General features: G+C 43.3%; 1 protein-coding gene across 1 annotated transcript in view; it reads left to right on the plus strand.

Moving 5' to 3' along the window:
* CAD (carbamoyl-phosphate synthetase 2, aspartate transcarbamylase, and dihydroorotase) overlaps positions 1-19,750 on the plus strand; it is a 363,344-nt gene that overhangs the window by 301,943 nt on the left and 41,651 nt on the right. Inside the window, 3 exon segments of the mRNA XM_029596327.1 lie at positions 848-989; positions 5,696-5,743; positions 14,983-15,027. Of these exon segments, the coding sequence (XP_029452187.1) occupies positions 848-989; positions 5,696-5,743; positions 14,983-15,027 (235 nt within the window).

Genomic DNA, 19,750 nt, shown 5'->3' on the forward strand with positions numbered 1-19,750 from the left:
ATCCTTTTTTTTCCATATTTCCTCTTGCCGTTGAAGCATAGAGCAATGTTGGAGTCGCATTAACCGTGTGTATGTTTATTGAATAAGGGTATTAATCACCAGGTAGTAGCTGTCATTCCTGCAAGCCACCCCCATGCCTCTTCTCTTCATTCACATCCTCTTCCTCTAGACTTTATGGATCCACAGTGTTTATCCCACGCCCCTTTGAAATCCTTCACAGTTTTGGTCTTCACGTCCTCCGGAAGGGTGTTCCAGGCATCCACCACCCTCTCCGTGAAGAAATACTTTCTGACATTGGTTCTGAGTCTTCCTCCTTTCCTTGAATCCTGCTACTCCAGTCCAGAATCCACTCAGGAAATTGGACCTGCACAGTTTTTGAAGCAGTGTACCTCTGTTTACAGAGATTAAAAGACAAGAAGAGGCTGACTTTTTGCTTCCTCTCTTCCTGTGTCATCCTTTTCATTTATTTAAGAAAAGTTTGAAAGGGATATTTCTTTGGAGGATCCTTTAAGTGTTTCAAATTATATACATAATATTTATTAGTTTTGAATCTTAGTTTTTTCCATAATTTTGACATAAGAATACTGGCTTTTTGCTGGAGTTGTTCCATGGTGACCATCTGTGATGATGTATTAGAAAAATGCTATTCCCTCTGTCTTCATCTGCTAGTAGAGGGAGAAAACTCATGCATCTGGACTGGTGTAGCAAGATTCAGAGGAAATTATCAGATAAAACTAAATTTCTCCTTATTGTTTAAAAATAGCAAAACCAAAAGTGTAATGTCATCTGCTTCGTTGTAATTGGCATCATAATAGCATGCAAGCGTTCAATTGCAGTTACTTTACAGACTCCAGAACGTCATCGACACGCCGCACAAAACGAGATGATCCGCAGCCGGGCTCCAAGCCCCCGAAGATCAGGTCCTGCTGGGGATGGGCGTTTTCACCTGCCACCTCGAATCCACCGTGCCTCTGACCCAGGCCTTCCAGGTAAGCAATGCTACTTTTGGTGCTTTAAAAAAAAAAATAATTCTTACCCAGCAACAGTTCAATACTCAATCAAAGAAGAGGTTAAAAAGAAAAAAGATTTACTGTGCTGTGCTGGAGAAATTATTTATACACAGTTGAAAGGGTAGTGATTTATCCTCCACTTGCCTCCTGGGCAGCAGTAGATGTCTCATCTTCTAAAAACGACTGTGGGTAAAGGCATTTGCTTAAAATGACGTAACCTCAGTGACAGATCAGTAGTGTTTTTTTTGTTAACAGCTGCTCCTGTATAAAACGTGGGATACAGCCTTTCCCTTGCTTATAGTATGCCGTTCGAATGGGGTGGAAATAAAACTTGGGTGTAGAGTCACACATGGACCATGTCATGGCTTCTTATGGCTTGAGCGACTCTTCACAAACCTTGTTTCCTCCTTATGCAGCCAGACCAGTCCAGACACATGGGTTATGCTCCCCAGCCAGCTGATAGAGAGAGAGAAAATAACAGGTTTGCTGATGACAGCTCATATAAAGTCCCATGCTGTGCTTCAGCCTGATAATGTTCTGTCTCCAGTAGATAATAGGCAAGCATCCCATCCTGTCAAGAGTCCTGGTTCTAAGCCGAGTGAAGGACACGTGGATTGACTGCTCGTGGGATAATAGTCCCTAGCTCTCCACTCTGGTTGAACTACTTCTGGGGTAACAATCTTGATTTAGTTCGCACTACAGCCAGAATTAAGGCCTCGATTGTTTCAGCTAAGCGGCTCTTGTAGCTGCGTAATTGGTTAGCTGGTTGTGTCTCTAAAGACTCAGTTGGTGAACTTTCCCTTTAAAGGGAAGATCTTGTTTGAAGAGGACCTGGAGAAGTTTGTGAAAGTTTTGAGGGAGCCTAAGGTTTCCTCGATTGCCAGCCTGAAGAGTCTGCAAGGTCTGTTTTGGTTAGGAATCATCTTGATGAATTGAGTCTGGGGAGATCAAGCAGGTCTTCAAGTGGTCAGCAAACCAGGCCTTATAGCAGGTTTCAGCCCTTTTGCTCCAATAAGAGAGGAAGAACCAAGATAGTGGCTCAGCCAGTGCTGCAGCTTCCAGGAGTGCCCAGTGAAGATGTACAGGCCCAGTCATTGGGGGTTATAGGTGGACAAATGTCAGACTTTTACTGAAGTTGGATCAAATAACCTTGGACCAATGGGTCCTGGATGTGGGGAAGGAGGGCTACGCCCTAGAGTTTTCCCATTCTATTTTAGAAATGTAACCCTATAGGTCACTAGACGGCATTGTTGTTCTTTTCCTAGGGTTATGCAGTTATTGTCATTGTTTAACCTGGAGTTCAAAAGTTCAGGCCTATACCTTAAAATGAGAATGTTATGGTTAATAGAGGCTATCTAAAATTTATCTTTGAAGGGATGGCTAGGAGGAGGAGATAGTGAGTAGCCCTTCCTAAAAGGGGGGTGTGTTAAATATTATTTCATCAAAGGTTAAAAGTTTAGTCCATTTCTTAAAATAGGGAAGGTTCCAGAGTGGGACACAAGGCCTGCCTTGGAGGTGTGTACAGCGTGATGAGTGGCAAGTTTGACTTCTAACCAGTGGTTGAATGATTTGCAGTTATATTTGAGGTATGGATATAAATAGAGTGGCTGTGCATAGGTTAAGGGCTGGTCCTCTAAGGAAGGAGCCAGAACAACAGGAGGCTCTGGAGGGCCCATACCACAGGGGTGAGAGGAGAAATATCAGTGCTTCATTGAGAGGTGCTACACCGTACTTCCCAGGAGGGAGAAAGGAGAAACATCAGTGCTTCATCCAGAAGTGCTACACAGAGCTTACAAGGGGAAAAAGGAGAATAGTGCTTCAATCAGAACTACCAAGGACCCACAATGTGGGTTGGACTGAGAGGAGAGACCAATGTATTACAAGTTAAGAGTAAAAGGTGTGCCTGGGGTTCCCAACTACCCTGAGGTGGAACAGAAGTGCATGAAGTTGGATTACAAGTTCTAACTTACTAAGACAAAGTTTGGAATTTAGATACACAGACCGTGCTGGGGGGGGGCTGCCTGGACCTAAAGGGAAGGTTGCAGCTGGTTATTTCAATGCAGGGTTTGGGACTAGCACTAAGTTCCGATGGACTATGGGATGCACTGTCCCAAGAGCTGCTTCTGTGTTTGAAAGCTGCATAGTGACTTGAATCTGAACAGTGAGTACTGCAAGGGAAGAGGTTTATATGTGGACTTGCTCACAGGAACTGTGTTAGGGAAGCTAGTTGGACCTTGTGGGGGGTTGCAGCTGGTTATTTCAACACAGAGCTGGGGATTGACCCTATGCCCGAAGGATTAGGGATATGCAGACTCTGAATTTGCTCCTGAAGTGTGAGTTTGGATGAGAATTGATTCTGAAATGAATATGAAGTGGTGGTTTCTGTAACAGAGGCCACATACCACCAGGGACCCCATTGGTCCCACAAGTAAAGAGAGGAGAGGGCAGAGTGAAAGATATTGCCATGGAGTGCAGGAAAGAAGAGAGAATGCTGATTGAGAGAAACTGCCCTGTAGTGCCATAAAACAGTAAAGGATGAAATGGAGTCATTTGGGCTCAGATGCCTAAGTGAAACAACAGAAAAGATAAGAGAGAAGTGTTGGGAGTTAGGGGCTCAGATCAAAAGGACCTACAAATCTATTCAGAGTTTGAACTGTGCATTGAATCTAAAAATTCTTCTATCTGTTTGGATTACAATAAACATTTATTTCATTGGAGCACAATTAAGGTGTGGACATTGGATTTTCTGGTCTGTTTGAAATGTTTGCACCTAGTCTGGCCTTGCAAGTGATCCTGTCCCCAGCCCATGACCAGAGACTGAATCTAGCCCACCCTGGGGTTGCCAGATAACAACGCCCCAGAGCTGGGAAGGTGTCCCCTTTTCACGGGGTTACAGACACTTTTACAGTGTCCCCTTATTTCACTCAAAAAGGGGAGGTGCTTCGGGTAACTAAATAATCTTCTGCAGTTAGGAGAGGGTGTTCCAGCTTCTCAGAGGTCAAGTAACATACTCAATTTATATTATAAAGTTGCAAAGAAGGAGGAAACTTTTTGGCCTAATATGGATCTGAAGCAGGTCAACAGGGTGTTGAGTGACTCATTTCAAGAAAATTGGTTATAGTAGCGGTGTGTCAAGAGGAATTCCTAATATCCTTGGATCTGATGGCAGCGTACCTTCATATCCCACTAAGAGAAGATGATCAGCACTACCTTCATTTTGTGGTACTGGGAGGTCATTTTTAGTTTTGGGCTCTACCTTTCGGTTTGGCAACTACCCCAAGAACCTTTGGTAGTGGTGGTGGTGGTGGTAACAGCAGCCCTTCATTGGGAAAGTATGTTGCTTCACCTGTATTTGGACAATTGGTTATATCAGAGTAAAGTCGGCTCAGGAGAGTGTAAAGCAGCCACAGCCAGAGTGGTGCAATTGTTGCAAGAGCTCAGCTGAGTGAAGAGTTTCAGCAAGAACAAGCTAATACCTTCCATCCCTGGAATATCTAGAAACATTGTGTGACACAAAGTCTGGTCAGGTGAAGTTGACAACTGAAAGGATTTCAGAGCTGCAGGTTCAGGTCAGAGCCTTAAGGTTTTGTAGCCCTTCAGCCTGGCGCTATCTGCAGGTGTTAGAATTCATAGCAACAACATTTCATCACAGGGCTGGGGATTAACCCTATGCCCGAAGGACTAGGGATATACAGACTAGGGGATGTTCAGACCCAGGATTATTCCATAAGGTTTCCATTACAGCACCAGGTCAGGAGGAGTTTGGAGTGGTGTCTGGTATCAGAGAATTTGAAGAAGGAAATAGACTTGGAAGATCATATGTGAATTACTCTGACCAAGGCCAGTCTCCTCGGTTGGGGGACACATTATCAAGGACAGGTGGTTCAAAGCACTTGGACTCAGGAGAAGGCCAGACGGTTCATCATCTGGTTACAAACTAGGGCCATATGGAAGGCTCTCTTATATTTTGCTCCTCAGCTTCAAAGATGGGCAGTCAGGATTCTCTCCTAAAATGCAGCAGTGTATGTAAATCATCAAGGAGGGAACCAGAAGTTAGATGGCACAGGAAGCGAATCTGTTGATCGGAGCAGAGAAAAATGCAGGAAAACTTACGAGCACAACTGTAGGAGACTGTTTGGACACTTCCTACATACTGGTCTGGCTGGATGATGAGGAAGGAGAAATTTACTCTTACCTGATAATTTCCTTGATCCCAGCCATACCAGTCCAGAACTTTCCTTAGCTGTCAAGAGATACTATTTTCTGGTTATTTTCTTTGTCTTAGTGGCTCACGCAACGTGATTGTATTGGTCGGGGCTACAACTAACTGAAATATGAATTTTCCTTGTTCTGGTGAGTAACTGGTAAAGATTTATTTTATTGTCCTTTTCTAATTGTTTCCTTTGGTTCTTGGCAGGTAATTTGTGTAATGTATTCTTAGATTGTTAAGTAGCATACTGGCAGGCTGAGCATAGCATGGGACCTTATATGGGTTGATGTCAGCAAACCTGTTTGCTGTCTCCATCTGCTGGTTGAGGAGCATAACCCACATGTCTGGACTGGTCTAGGTGGATTCAAGGAAATAATCAGATAAGAGTAAATTTCTCCTTGAGCGCCACTTTGTACTATGTGAGTGACAAACTGGCATGGCCTAAGAAAACTAATCTCTCTCATATTGTCTACAGCCTTCAGAAAACATGCAGTCATGACCTCAAGGGGCCTCGCGATGACTGGTAATACCTTTTGAGGATCAATTCGTGAAATAAAGGAATGTTAATGAGTGATGGGGGGGAGGTGAAAAGGGAAAAAGAAATTTGCTTCCAAGTAAATCGGCCTCACAAAATATTTTGATTTTTATACTGTTGGTATTTCAATTAAAAACTGATTGATTTCATGTATTAAATCAGTGGCGTTTTGAAAGGTGCTGAGTGGAGGAGGGAACACTAATTACCTTGAAAAAAAAATACAACCTTAACTGTACTGAGCAGTATGGCCAGAGTTCATATTGTGATGGATAATGTTCCTTTGTGATCCGCATGCATTATTTAAACGCACTGTGCTTACAGGACTGTCTCATTTGGTATCGTGCACACATACTGGTGCTGAGCTTTTCTCTTACACTGCCTGCCTGTGATATCATTTGCAATAAGTCCCACCCCTGCCTGGGCCCATTGGTTGGCTGCAATAAATAGTCTTAATATACGATATTGCCTTCTAGGCACCAGCTTGTGTACAATATCCATTGTAACATTGTTGAAAACATTTCAGGTGGGTCACATGGTACCATATTTACTGCAGATGGAAAGCTGTGAGAAAGAAAGGGGCTGGCCAAGATTTCAGTTCCTGTGTGTAGGCCTAGTGTCCCCTTGCCCTCCCCATCCCCGGCACAGTGGAGCACTTAGTGCTATGAAAGACAGCCCAAGTTAGGAGCTTCCAGCACTCACCACCTTTTAAGAAGCTTCTTGATTCCTCATCCCTTGGCTTCAGCAGAGGATGATTGTGTTTAGTTGGCAGCAATGACCAATGGTGCCAAGGGGTTTCTGCATTGCTAAAATTGAGCTCGTCTGCTCACAGAAAGACAAGGTGTGTTAACAGCAAAGCTGCCCCTCCCTACTCCATCCGTACTTCTTTTAAGGTGGTGCTTGCTGGATATTGTTCAGTCCAGAGTGTATGTATCTGCAAATAATATTCCATTGACTGCACGTGCCTTTTTGATCCCCGTTATAAAATTCAAGCCCTGTCTGTGGGAAGGGTTAAAGGAAATCCTACTCTCTCTTGGAAACTATGTATTTATTTATTTATTAAGGGTGCAGGTGGGGAAGAAGGGATCGTATGTTTTTTTTTAATTATTTTTAAATTTGTTGTCTTGCAAAGTTCAAAACCTTACAGTTAGAGGAAATTGAAAGAAAAATGCATCCTTCCCTTCAACCCCATGTACTTGTACTTCGTTGGTGTAGAAAGGGCTTCTAATCATCAGTTTGGCTGTAAAAATAATTTTGCTTTTTTGTAGACTGCCATTTGCACTGTATTTGTTACTAATACAATTTTGCACACTCATCTTGGTACTATTTGTACAGTAGTGCAGGTTGTACACTGTCAAGCACTAAGATTGTTGCACTAGCATTTTGCATTCTACAGTAAGCATTTGGCGGGATTTTGAGCTGTTTTCTGCTATTGGATTTAACCTGTTGAGCGTGCATTAACTTGCAGCCTGTGCTTTCATTGTAAGAATGAGCAAAGTTAGCTATTTAAAAGTTAATTTAAAAAAAAAAAATTGAACCTGTATGAAATTCTAAAATTGGATTCCACCCAGTGGTCACAGGATGGCGCCAGAGCTGTATAAATGGTTTTCTTTCAAGCTTTGTTTAAGATTATGTATTGAAAGCAGTTTTGCCCATTGTTACACTTATATTGATGCGTGTATTTTTTATTTTTTTTTTATATATACCATGTCTACCAAGCTCTGCTTAGATCAAAGCCCAAAGTAGAAAGTAATGTCTTATTGTACTTTTCTGTTTTGCTTCCATCTCTGCTGGCTAGGGCTTCACACTTAAGTGCCATGGCCTCTATGTTCCTCCACTGTTACTGTTTGCCCAGGTACTATAAAACAGGCCTTGACATATTTTCTTTGGATGTAGGAGTCAGTCCGAAAACTTATTGAGGCTTTCAGCTGCCCAACTCCCCACCACCACCACCATCAAAGTCGAAGTGTAAGGGGAGAGGGTTGACTCCCTTGCATTGGATTTTCCTCTTTGAGATCTGCTGTAGGTCCTTTTAATGTACTGTTGTGTAGTGCTGGTAGATCATGCAAGTAGCAGCCATGTCCTCCCATCCCTACTCCAAGCACACCCTATGACACATAGCCTTCTGATAGCTGTGCCTTGGGCAGTTGCCTCTTTGCTTAACATATCTTTGTGGGCCTGGTCCTCACCAGTCTGTCTTCTCTGTTCCCTCTCGCCCACATCTGTGTTCCCTGCAGTCTTTCTCTTAACACTCTCTCTCTCCCATCCACCAACAGTCTCCATCCCTCTCAACCCACTCTTCTACCTATTGGCAGTCTCCCAGCATCTCAAATCCCCTCTCCCATCCTCTGTACCTAATAGTCTTTAGTTTCCCTTTAACTTCCACCCCTTTCCCTCACGAGCAATCTTCCTCTCTTTGAAACCCTTCTCCCCACAGCAGTCTCTTAACTATTATGTAGCTGCTCTTTCCCCTCCTTTGGCCAATAGCAATGGGAGCCCAAGCTCAAAGAATATTTATTCATTTATTTATTTAAATATTTTTTTTTGGGGGGGGGTTAAATATCTTTTGTTGAGATATGCAGAGCCTTTAAGAGCTAGAAGATCAGCTGAAGTTTATATTTTGCCAGGCTACAGGGATTAAAAAAAAAAGTCAGCACTTTAAGGAACAGCTGATTGTAGGGCAGGCAGTAAATAGCTGCTACTGAGCAGTACTACTACTACCACACCTACTATGGTGTTACTGGATGCATGCAATGCTTTACAAAAACATATGAGACAATCCCTTCCCAGTAGAGCTTGCAGTCTAATCAAAGCAAAAGAAACTTTGAGAATTTTACAGATAAAGACTGCTTAAAATCAATAAGGCCTTAAGTGGATAATCAAGGGATTAAGATTTAAAAGCAGCCTCAAAAAGGTGGGTTTTTAGACTCAACTCAGGAAGTCAAGCATACAAATGCAGCCAGGTAGAAAGCACTGAGTTAAGAGTTGATGGTAGAGAAGGGCATAGATAAGAGTGACTTGCCTGATGAACAGAGTGCACGAGTGGGCGATGTAAGGAGAGAGAAGAGAGGAGAGGTAGTGAGTAGCCACAGGGTGAAGGCTCTTATAAGTGCATAAGAGGAGTTTGAACTGTAATTGGAAATGGATAGGAGCCAATGTAGTGATTTGAGAAAGTGGCTTATAAGAGTGTAGAGACTTTGGCAAAAGATAAGTCGCACATCTGAATTTGGAATAGATTGTCCTGGAGAGAGATGGTTCACTAGGAGATCTGTGAGGAGCAGATTGCAATAGTCTTAAGCAGGAGGCAATGAAGACATTAGTCTGGTGGCGTGTTCAGAAAAGAGAGGATGAATTTTGGTGGTGGTATAGAGAAAGAAAAGATGCATATGGGATACATGTAGAGAGAGAGAGAGGCATCTTAAGATGTCCCTAAAATTACGTAGTGAGTGGACTGGGATGATGACTCTGTTATTCACAGAAATAGAGAAAGGAGAAAGTGGGCTTGGAGGGGGGGAAGAGGAGTTCTGTCTTGGCCATGTTGAATTTAAGATGGTGGTGGGACATCCAGGCAGCATGTCAGACAAACAGGCTAAGATTTGGGACTGGAATCCTGATGAAATTTCTGATGTAGAGAGAAATCTGTGAATCAGAATAAAGATGGCATTGAAATCCATGAGAGGAGATCAGAGCATAAAAGGGAATTAGTATACAATGAAATGAGAAGAGGGCCCATGATAGAGTCCTGCAGTACATCTACTAATAGTGGGATGGCAGTAGAGGAGGGATCTACTAGAGGCACCCTAAAAGTGCGATGGGAAGAATAAGAGAAACAAGACAGGAAGGAGTCCCAAAATCTAAGGGAGGATAGAGCGTTAAGAAGTAGGTGGTGATTGATGGTGTCAGAAGCAGCAGATAGGTCAAGGAGGATAAGGTCTGAGTAAAGGCCTTTGGTGGTAGCCATAAATAGGTCATTGGAGACTTTGGCCCTCTACATTTTAGTTGAATGTAGAGGGCAGAACCTGACTGAAGTGGATCTTGAATGGCTTGAGTTGAAGTAAATTCAAGACGGCAGAGGTGAATAACATGTTTAAGTAGTTTGGAAGTAGATGAGAGGAGGGGAGATGGGATGATAGCAGGACAAATAGGGTCCAATGAGGGCTTTTTGATGGATGGTGTAATCACAGCATGTATGAAGGCAGTGGGAACAGTTACAATGGAAAGTGATAGATTGAGGATATAGCAAATGGTTGACTGCAGGGGAAATAGAGCTGGGGGTCAGAGAAAAAGTAGTGATTTTGGAAGAGGAGAAAAGAGGCAGTTTTCTCCGGTGTGATTTCAGAAAAGGAGGAGAAGGGCCTAAGGGAATGGTAGAAGAATGAAGGAGCCAATGCAGTAAGTCGCACTAAGGTCGGTAGAGCAGAGTTGAGGTTAAGGCAAGGAGTTCTGAGGCATAAGAGTTGGATGGATCATCAGCATGGAAGTTAAATTCCCCAAGAATAAGGGAAGGGGAAGATAGTTTAAGGAAGAAAGAAAGTCAGGAATCAGTCTGTGAGAGAGGGATTTTTTTTTGGGGGGGGGGGCAATAAATGACAGCAAACTGGAGAGGAAGTGAGGTGAATAGGCAGATGGGCTTCAAAGGAAGAAAGAGTGGAATTGAGGTAGAAGGGGTTGAAACCTTCAGGAGGGAAGCAGCTGTCCAGCCATCACCACTGTGGCCTACTGTGCAAGATATATGAGAGAAAATAGGATCTCCATAACAGAGAGCAATAACTGAAACAAAGTCCTCAAGAGAAAGCCAAGTCTTTGTCAAGGCAAGAAGATGCGTACAAGAGAGAGGTCATGAATAAAAGCAATCTTGTTGGAAATAGAGCAGGCATTCCATAGCGAGCATGAGAAAGGAAGAGGAGAGAGAGGGATGAGGTGAAAAGGGATAAGATTGGAGGAGTACAGTTTGATATTCACAGATGGGGTTAAAATTGCCTTGGAGGGCCAGGATTGGGACTGATATCACCGGCTGAGAGGAGGAACAGGAGAGTATGGAGAAGAGAGATGGAGTTGAGACAACAGTGATGAAGATGAAATGCTTTCAGAGAGAGTGGAGATGGCTGGATGAGAGGAAGAAAAATTTGAAACTCGAGAGCAGGGGACAGGACAGAAGACAGAATGGCTGATGAAGTAAAGAATGGAGACAGTAGACTTAATGTTAGTGGTTTGCAGTAAGGAGAAAAATGAGGGTATATTAGCATCAGGAAAAAATAGAGGTAGGTGATAGGCTAAGCAATATCCTTTCATGCCATCACCTGCTGCACTTGCTGTCCTTTTTGCCCCACACAAGCACCGATGTCACGGCTGCTACTTTACTTCGGCTCACCTGCTCTTCGCTGTGGTGGGTCTGGTGATGCTGCCACTTCCTCTTGGACCACTTGCACTATCCTCAACCATCATCTGTTGGCTTGTGAGCCAACTGACACTGTCTCTTCCTCTTTGGCTGTGCCTGCTGATCCTTTATTCCTCCACCCACTGACACTTCCTGATCCTTTTCCACTTGCAATGGGCTTAGAATTTCTGGTTACCATAGCAACCTAGTGCTTGAGCTTGTCAAGCCCTGCTTTATGATCATGACCCTGGGCCCTCAGCTGCTGAAAACCCCTCTGCAATCTTTCTTTCTTTTGTACTTGTGCTTTAGCACCCATGCATACACCCAGTCCATGCATATTTTTATCTCATTTCATTGGTTGCTTACAATGATCATCTTCCCATTTATTCAGAGCTTACAATTTCCTTTATTTTTTGTTTCTTTGGAACAGCTCAGCTTGCCTGCATGCCCTCAAACATCTCTCTAACCCTGGCTGTTTTCCGGCCATGTGTACTAATATAACTGAGAAATTTATATCTTTCCCTAAAACCTCTGTTTAATTAAAGTATAATACTTCTTTGACAAGCTCTCCCAGCACTTAAGCGCAGCATGTACATACAGATGCTGCATTGTGGTTGGCATGGCACTGTTCAGAGGAAGAGGGCACTCTTGCAGCTGTCTTGATTCCAGCCTCAGACATCTTGGGACAGTGATACCTCAAAAGAGCTTATCCTGGACATTTTTTGGGTGGCATGATGAATATTCTAAATGATCCCACCAGTGAAGAAGCTTTCAGGGCATGTGTCTTTCAGGTGTAAGCAGTCCTACCCAGAATTCCCTACTCTATCAGCCAACCCCATTTAAGTGTCTGGAGGAAATTTGGGACCGGGCAGGCAATGTTACCCCCTAGTGGAAAATTAAGCAGTTGGTGAAGCATGGAGGGTGATACTGATTCTTTTGGAAGTGCACAACAGAGGTCACCCAGTAGCAGCAGCAGAGAGAGAGAGGCTCAGCATATGGGGAATGCTGCAGCTCATACAAATATGCAGTGTCCTAGAGAAGCTGCTCGCGGCCCTCGACTGGTGCAGGGACATCATTACTTATGATTATCTGACAATTCTGAAGAAAAGTGTAAGAAGGGAATAATGGGCACGAGTTTCTTACTGCTGCCTTGTGCAAAGCAAACTGAGGTGAAAGAGAAGCTGAAGTATAACGCGTTTCCTCAGATTTTGCCAACTGACCTAATTAGAGTAATTTGGAAAACTAATGCTAAATTTTGAAACTTATTGGGGGGGGGGGGGGGGGAAGGAGACATTTCATTTTGGAATATGGCTGTCAAACCTAAAAACTAGAAACTGGCCATAAAAATACTGAATAGAAACATCAGTTTCTGATTTTTATATTGAAGGCGTAGAAATTCTTAAGGCTGTACTTGCCCATCAGGCAGATGACCATAGATAAGTAGTCTTAAGTATTCCTATACTCATTCTCTCATGAGACAGCCTTCAGTGGATTGGATCCTGAACCTGGTAGTGCATAGTTCTCCATCCGGCACCCAGTGCTGAAAATCCTTCCATTGAAAATCCACTAAGCCTCTTCTGCCTGACCTCCCTTCTGTGAAATGTGAATGCATTCACCACTAGTTTAACACCAGTTACATTTTCTCAGTTGACAAGAGAAACAAACAACTATACAAGTGGGTGACATCAACCAAAGGTGCCAACGCAGAAAAAAGTTTTCTTTCCAAGGCCTCATTAGTCCTTGGCAGAACAGTTGCTACATACATTGGATTGTAGAAAAGCTCTACTTTTTCTATCTGAAAAGGATGAAGCCTTTTAGAAAGTCTTCCCAGTTATTTGTCTCCTATGACATATTCAAGCAAGGACAACCAATTAAAAACAAACACTCTCTTTATGGCTGCATACTTATATCATATCATGACATTGTATAGAATAATTTCCCATTCCTCCTTTCAGTTTATATGCCATCTATTATTAACTTTAATATTGGTTACATTTATTTTAATATATATATCCTTTTATAATAGTATTAATCGGTCTTCTAACATTGAATTACAAGAAATCACTAATTAGTATAAGTTACTCCCACACTCTGTTATAATTGAACTGCTATTTTTGTTTTGATATTCTAGATCCTACAGTTCTCTTCCCCCCATTGGAAGTATTGTTGAGTTTTATAGTGTATTAATCTAATGTTTTAATTACATTATTATTGTTCATAATCTTATTTTGCTATAATTTAATTTTATTGTAAAGCCTGTTGCTAATTTAATGTTCACTGTAAACCGAGGTGATGTTTGCTGACGAACCGCGGTATATAAAAATCTTTAAATAAATAAATACTATACTCATTCAGACCAAGGGTCCATCAAGCCCAGCATCCTGTGGCCAGTCCAAGTCACAAATACCTGGCAAGTACCCAAACATTAAATAGCTCTCAAGCTACTATTGCTTATTAATTAATAGTTTTTGGATTTTTCCTCTAGGAACTTATCCAAACCTTTTTTTAAACCTAGTTATACTAACTGCCATAACCACATCCTCTGGCAATGAATTCCAGAGCTTAACTATGCACTGAGTGAAAGAATTTCTTCGATTTGGTTTAAATGACCTACTTGCCAACTTCATGGAGTGCCCCCTTGTTCTTCTATTATTTGAGACATTAACCTGTTCAATTCCTTTTTCTCAATGTATTTCTTACTGTTTCTCTAAAGCAAGAGATCTGAAGGTGAGCAAGTAAGAGTTAAGGCAACCTCTGTAGCTCAGATGCATCAAGCTTCTGCTCAACATTTGTAAAGCTGCTATGTTGACTTCAATTCACACTTTCACTAAACATTACTGTTTAGACTAGGACTCCTGTAATGATAGTAACTTTGGTTCTACAAAATCTTTAAATAAGTTCAAATACCCTCATTTCTTCCAACAGGTTACATACCAATTTATTCTCAAGATTTTTATGCAACCCTTTGACTTCGAAGTCCCTACTTGTGTGGCTGTTTGTTCTTGCTTGACTGTGGAGACAGTGAAGTTGCTCACCTGTAACAGGTGTACTCAGTGGACAACAGAACAAATCAGCCACACAATCCTGCCCACTTCCTGGTTGTTGAAGCATGGCTATAGAATGTCTGAGGTGGCTTGCATGGCAGCAGCCATGCAGGAACTCCTGGGCATGCCCAGAAAGACTTCAGTCTTTCAGAGCTAGAGAGAGGACTTTTTTTTTTTCTCCACATCTGTCATTGGATTACATCACCCACTTGTGTGTGGTTGATTTTGTTCTGTTGTCCATGGAGAACACCTGTTAAAGGTAAGCAGATTCACTTGATTGTATCCAAGATGTTTCACGCTGGCCAAGTTTGCTATAGAGCAGGCAGCAGCATTTCCTGGTGCCACTTTCAGATGTTCCCCCTTCCACCAAAGAGGCTAAAAGATGCCTTCCCCTTCCCCCCTCCCCCCCCCCCCCCAACACACACAGACGACTACTATAGAAAAGTATAAAAATATATTTTATATTTGGCACCGAAATTGCCCAGGCATAGCTGGCCAACAGCATTACGTGATCTGGATTAGTTTTGCTTTACTGCCTCATATCAGTAGACACTGCCACTGCATTCCATACTGTGCATTGTGAGGGTTGGATGTTGTCTGCTTTCTGAGGTGTGGTCAGTTTAGCCGGCCTCTTAAAGCACCACTGCATTTACCTGGGCTTATAGTAAGAAAGCAGAGCTTGGCAGACATGCATGAACTGAATGTGCTTTTTATATTATGGCATGAATTGACATGTACTCATTTGTTTGAGGAGTGTGTTTAATCTAATCTTTTTGTGCATTCTCATCACGCATGCTTATATTTAGCAGCAGAAGAGCTAAAGGAAAAGCCAGCCAAGAAACCAGCAGAGCAAGGTGTGCCATTCTCTACACTGATTTATTTTTATCATTACAGTAGAAGTCTCATTATCTGATTATTCAGCACTCAACTAACCAGTATCTCTTCTCAGGAATTCTGTGTGGAAGGGGGGGAAATGACAGGAGAGGAGGGATTGGTTTAGGGAGCAGAGTAGCTTTTCTCTGGTCTGCTCTGCTCTGTGATCTGTCCCTCCTTTCCTCTTCCTGCATGCTGCTTGCCTGGGGTAGGAAGCAGGAGGGCTCGCAGATGGCCAGCATATTCTACAAACCAGCACCAATTCCTTCTTGTATGCCAGATAATGGGGCTTTCACTGTATTATTTTTATGTTCGAATTCCCTAATTTATGCGGCCAGTCCATTGTCTCACACCTTGGGATATTTCCTCCTGTCTCTCTGGCCTATTTTCCTTACTCTGTTATTGAACATGCTCCCCAGCTCTTCCATGGGAAATCAGTTTCTGCCATTGGGTTCTCTTTGTTCCCACACTTTTTTTTTTCTCTGATCTTTCCCTTTCATCTCACTCCAGTTTAAGCAAAGAACATTGTTTGCTCTAGAGAGTCTCATGATTTTACCAAAGTTATCACATAAATTTAGTTCAGCAAGTGAAATAAAAATATATCTGCAGCATTTTTATCTTTCCACTTGCCCTTTCTTACTCTCATTTTTACATCTTATCTCCACCCCCCCCCCCCACCCCCCAACCACCCAAAATCAGGAATTCTGATGCATTCTTTGTTTTGCATCCAGAGGTGGGTGTGGCCATGTGGTTACTGCAACATGTTCCTATCTAAGATGGCCCTTCTCAAATTCCCTTAGTATGGAGAGAATTGAAGGGATTGGGGCTCGTCACTAACGTCAACTGTGGCGCCTCTTTTCCTTGATTGTGCCTAGGCAGCCTCACCAAGAGCAGCAGTTGAAGATTCGCGCAGCCTATCCCCTGCCCAAGAAGCATTGTCCACAAAGTCTCTTAAAATAAATCGATAGCAAATTAGGAAAGGGTGGGGATGCCAAATTTTCAGCTTCAGCACATCCTGGGTTTTCCCGTACTTGGCAATACAAGGGGCAAATTTCGAACAGCCTATGTGGCTATGGATGCTTTTAATGACATAACTATCCGCATTGTTTCTCTTTGAAAATTTAGTGTAAACTGTGTTAATTAAGAGGGCCCTGTGTGATTTGTATCTGTTTTATGTGGATGGATGGGGACAAAATGTCGCTTGTGAGCATTGTTTTCCCCTGCTGACCTAAACATGGCCCTGCCGTCAGGAGCGCCTCCTTTCAATCCAACTAAAAGTGAGCGAGCTGTGAAAGCCCACATGGACTTTAAGCTGGATAGAGGGGCAAGCCTTTTTGCCCAAGTAAATTGGTTTGAAATTTGTCCCTTTTCCCACCTTGTTTTAACAGTTATACCATAGTGAGAATAGAGTATTGTGAACCTAAGATGTTTAACTTGGCTTTATTTAATTGTAAAGTCTGACGATAAGCCTCCTATAGGGTCAGAGTGATGAACTGCATGACTTGATGCACACCATGGTGCTTCTCCCAAACTGCAGAATGTCCTTTGAGTTTTCACACCAATAGCTGCCATTAGAGCTATTGTGACAGAGACTGCTTTAATTGTATTTTGCTGATTCTCTAGGAGGATCCTCAACAAATGTCCACTTCACAACTTCTTGTCAAACAGTTTCTGCATCTTTTATTCTATTTTGTTTTTATAGCTTAAGTACTCTTCAAGAGTGCTTGTTTTTCTATAATTTTGCATCTGCTGCCTTTCAGGGGTTTTCTGACACCCCACCCCCAGAAAATACATTTTTTATCTTGCTGCACAATTCTTTCCATGGGCAAGAGTACATCAAAGCAGGCCAGCAGCTTCAAAAATGACTTCTTTCACTGCAGCCACAAGATGTCTGTCACAGATCTATTTGTTTTGTACAGGAAGCCCTCAAGTTGTGGGCATGGATTTGGCGGAGAAAAAAGGTTTTGCCAGATGAGTTGAGATCTAGTGAACCGTGGATGGCAGGTCTCTACCATGATATGCTAATAATTAAGATGGAGTGTGATGGTAGAGACCAATGTGCTTGGGAGCCTGGGATGATAAGGGAAACACTTTATGATGAGTGCAGCAGTAAAGGACAGAAGGCATCATGAACTAGGTCTCTACTATGAGGCTTTAAATAATGAGTGAGTTTTGTAATAGAATTTGGAAGGAAAAGTGAATTTGGCTAACAGAGGGGAAGAGCCAGATTTTAGGTCGTCTGTGGCAGTAGACAAGCTGTGGAAATGGGAGAGTGCTCTGAAAATGGCCAACCCAGAGGTTTGCAGGGTCAGAGAAAAGTGAGGGCTGAGATCTAGTGGTCTGCATGGTGTGAGTGGGGGTCTGATTTTACAGATCCTGAAGGCCCTTGGTTGTGAGGAGTCCTTGCCTGCAGCGACTTAGGATCTGAAGAAGAATCCTAATTAGTTTGTGAAAGGCGTCCTGGTTTTTAACTCTGCACAAGGCTGTTCAGGAATTGATCGATTTGGAATGGAGTTCTCCTAATTTTAAAAGGGGTTGCTCTCTTGCAGGCTTGTACCCTATGGATCCTAAAGCTAGGGAACAGCTCCAGTTTCCCCAAGGTGGACGCCCTGGTCTGTGCGGTGACAGAACATACTACCATTCCGGTGGAAGGAGATACAGCCTTAAAGGATACCCAGGATTGGAAAATTGAGGTGATTTTGAAACAGGCCTTTAAGGCAGTGGCCATGAACTTCCAGATCTCCACTTGCTGTTGCATGGTGGCCAGGGCCGGATTAAAATTGGCCCAAGAGACTTTGGGTGAGAATGGCCCATTCCTGGAACAGGGTCCTGTATTCTTGGCAGATGCAGGATATCATTTTGGCATGCATGCTTCCTTAGGGGGTGGCTTCGGTGAATTCAGCCCAAAGACTACTTTGGCTGCGGAACTGGTCCATTGATACTATTTCAAAGTCCGTTCTTACCAAGTTGCCTTTTAGCGGACGCTTATTATTTGGGGAGGAATTGGAAAAGATGGTGGATTGATGGGGAAAGTCCGTTTCCTCAGTTACCCAAGGACGGGAAGACTACTCCTGGGTTTTTGTCAGCGAAGAGGTAATTTCGGAGCACTCGACGTTTTTGCTCTTCCAGAGTTTCCAATAATCATAGGGCCCCCTTGTTTGCGAGGTCTCCGTCCTTTCGAGTGAAGAAGCCAGGAAAAGATGATGCCTCTGGCTCTGGAGCTCCTCGATTCTCCCAGTTAAGTTTTGGGGTCCATCCTCTGGTTCAGGAGACAGGCGGCCACCTGTTTCAATTTTATCGGAGGTGGGTCCTCATCACTTCCAACCAGTGGGTCTTGGAGGTGGCACGTGATGGATACGCCTTGGAGCTTATCTGTCCTCTCTGATTCTTTTATGGTTTCTCCTTGCTATTCCACAGAAAAGCGGGCAGCATTTCAGGCTATGTTGTAGAGGTTGCTCGCTCTGAAGGCTATTGTTTCTGTTCCAGAGGGTCAGGAAGGTATAGGCCGTCATTCCATTTATTTCATGGTTCCCAAAAAGGAGGGCTTCTTTTGTCCTATTCTAGATTTAAAAGGGGTCAATTGAGCCCTTTGGGTTACCCATTTCTGATTGGAAACTTTAAGGTCAGTCATGGCAGTGCAGAGGGGAGAGTTTGACTTCTCTAGACCAACACATTCCAGTTCGCAAATGGCATCAGTGTTACTTGCACCTTGTGGTCTTCGGTTGTCATTACCAGTTTCAGGCATTGCCTTTTGGTTGGCTGCAGCGCCCAAGACCTTTTCCAAGGTGATGGTAGTGATGGCCATGGCTTTCTACAAGGAAGGAATTCTAGTTCATCCGTATTTAGACGACTGGCCTAATCCGAGCCAAATCTGATGTGGAGAGCTGGTTGGAATTGAGCAGAGTGGTTCAGTTGCTGCAGCACCTGGGATGGGTAGTGAATTTGGCCAAGAGCAGCCTACAGCCTCAAGTTCTGTAGTATCTGGATGTCCAGTTCAATATGGCTCGGGGCAAAATGTTTCTTCCAGAGTCCCGCATTCAGAAGATCTGGAGGCAGGTCCAAGCCCTGAGATTGGTGGCCTCTTCATCGGTATGATCATACCTACAGATGCTGGGATCAATGGCCGCATAGAGGTAGTTCCTTGGGCACGCACGCATATGCCAAGGACTCTAGAGGTCCCTTCTGGCCCGCTAGAATCTTCAGTCTCAGGAGTAAAATGTGCCGTTGGTCTTGCCACTGGAGGTGAGATGGCAGTTGCTCTGGGGGTTACATCGGGAGCATTTGAAATAAGGAATGGCGTTGGAAACTCCTGACTGGTTGGTGGTTACTACAGATGAGAGACTACAGGATTAGGGAGCCCAGTGTCAGGAGTTAGTGGCGCAGAGGCAGTGATCTCCCAAAGAGATGTCTTGGTCCACCAACCAGCTGGAAGCCCAAGCAATTTGGCTAGCCTTTCTGCAATTCGAGTCTCGATTAGAAGGAAAAGTGGTGAAAGTAATGATGGACAGAGTGATAGCAATGGCCTTCATAAATCATCAAGGGGTGACTCAAAGTTGACAAGTCTCTCAAGAAATGAATCTCCTTCGTGGGCAGAACAGCATTTGCTAGCATTGTCTGCTTCTCATGTAGCAGGTACTGACAACATGCAGGCGGATTATCTCAGTCCCATGTTGGATCCAGGAAAATGGGAATTGGTCCCCAAAG

This window comes from Rhinatrema bivittatum, chromosome 3 (assembly GCF_901001135.1).
Source record: "Rhinatrema bivittatum chromosome 3, aRhiBiv1.1, whole genome shotgun sequence".
Classification (NCBI taxonomy): Eukaryota; Metazoa; Chordata; class Amphibia; order Gymnophiona; family Rhinatrematidae; genus Rhinatrema; species Rhinatrema bivittatum.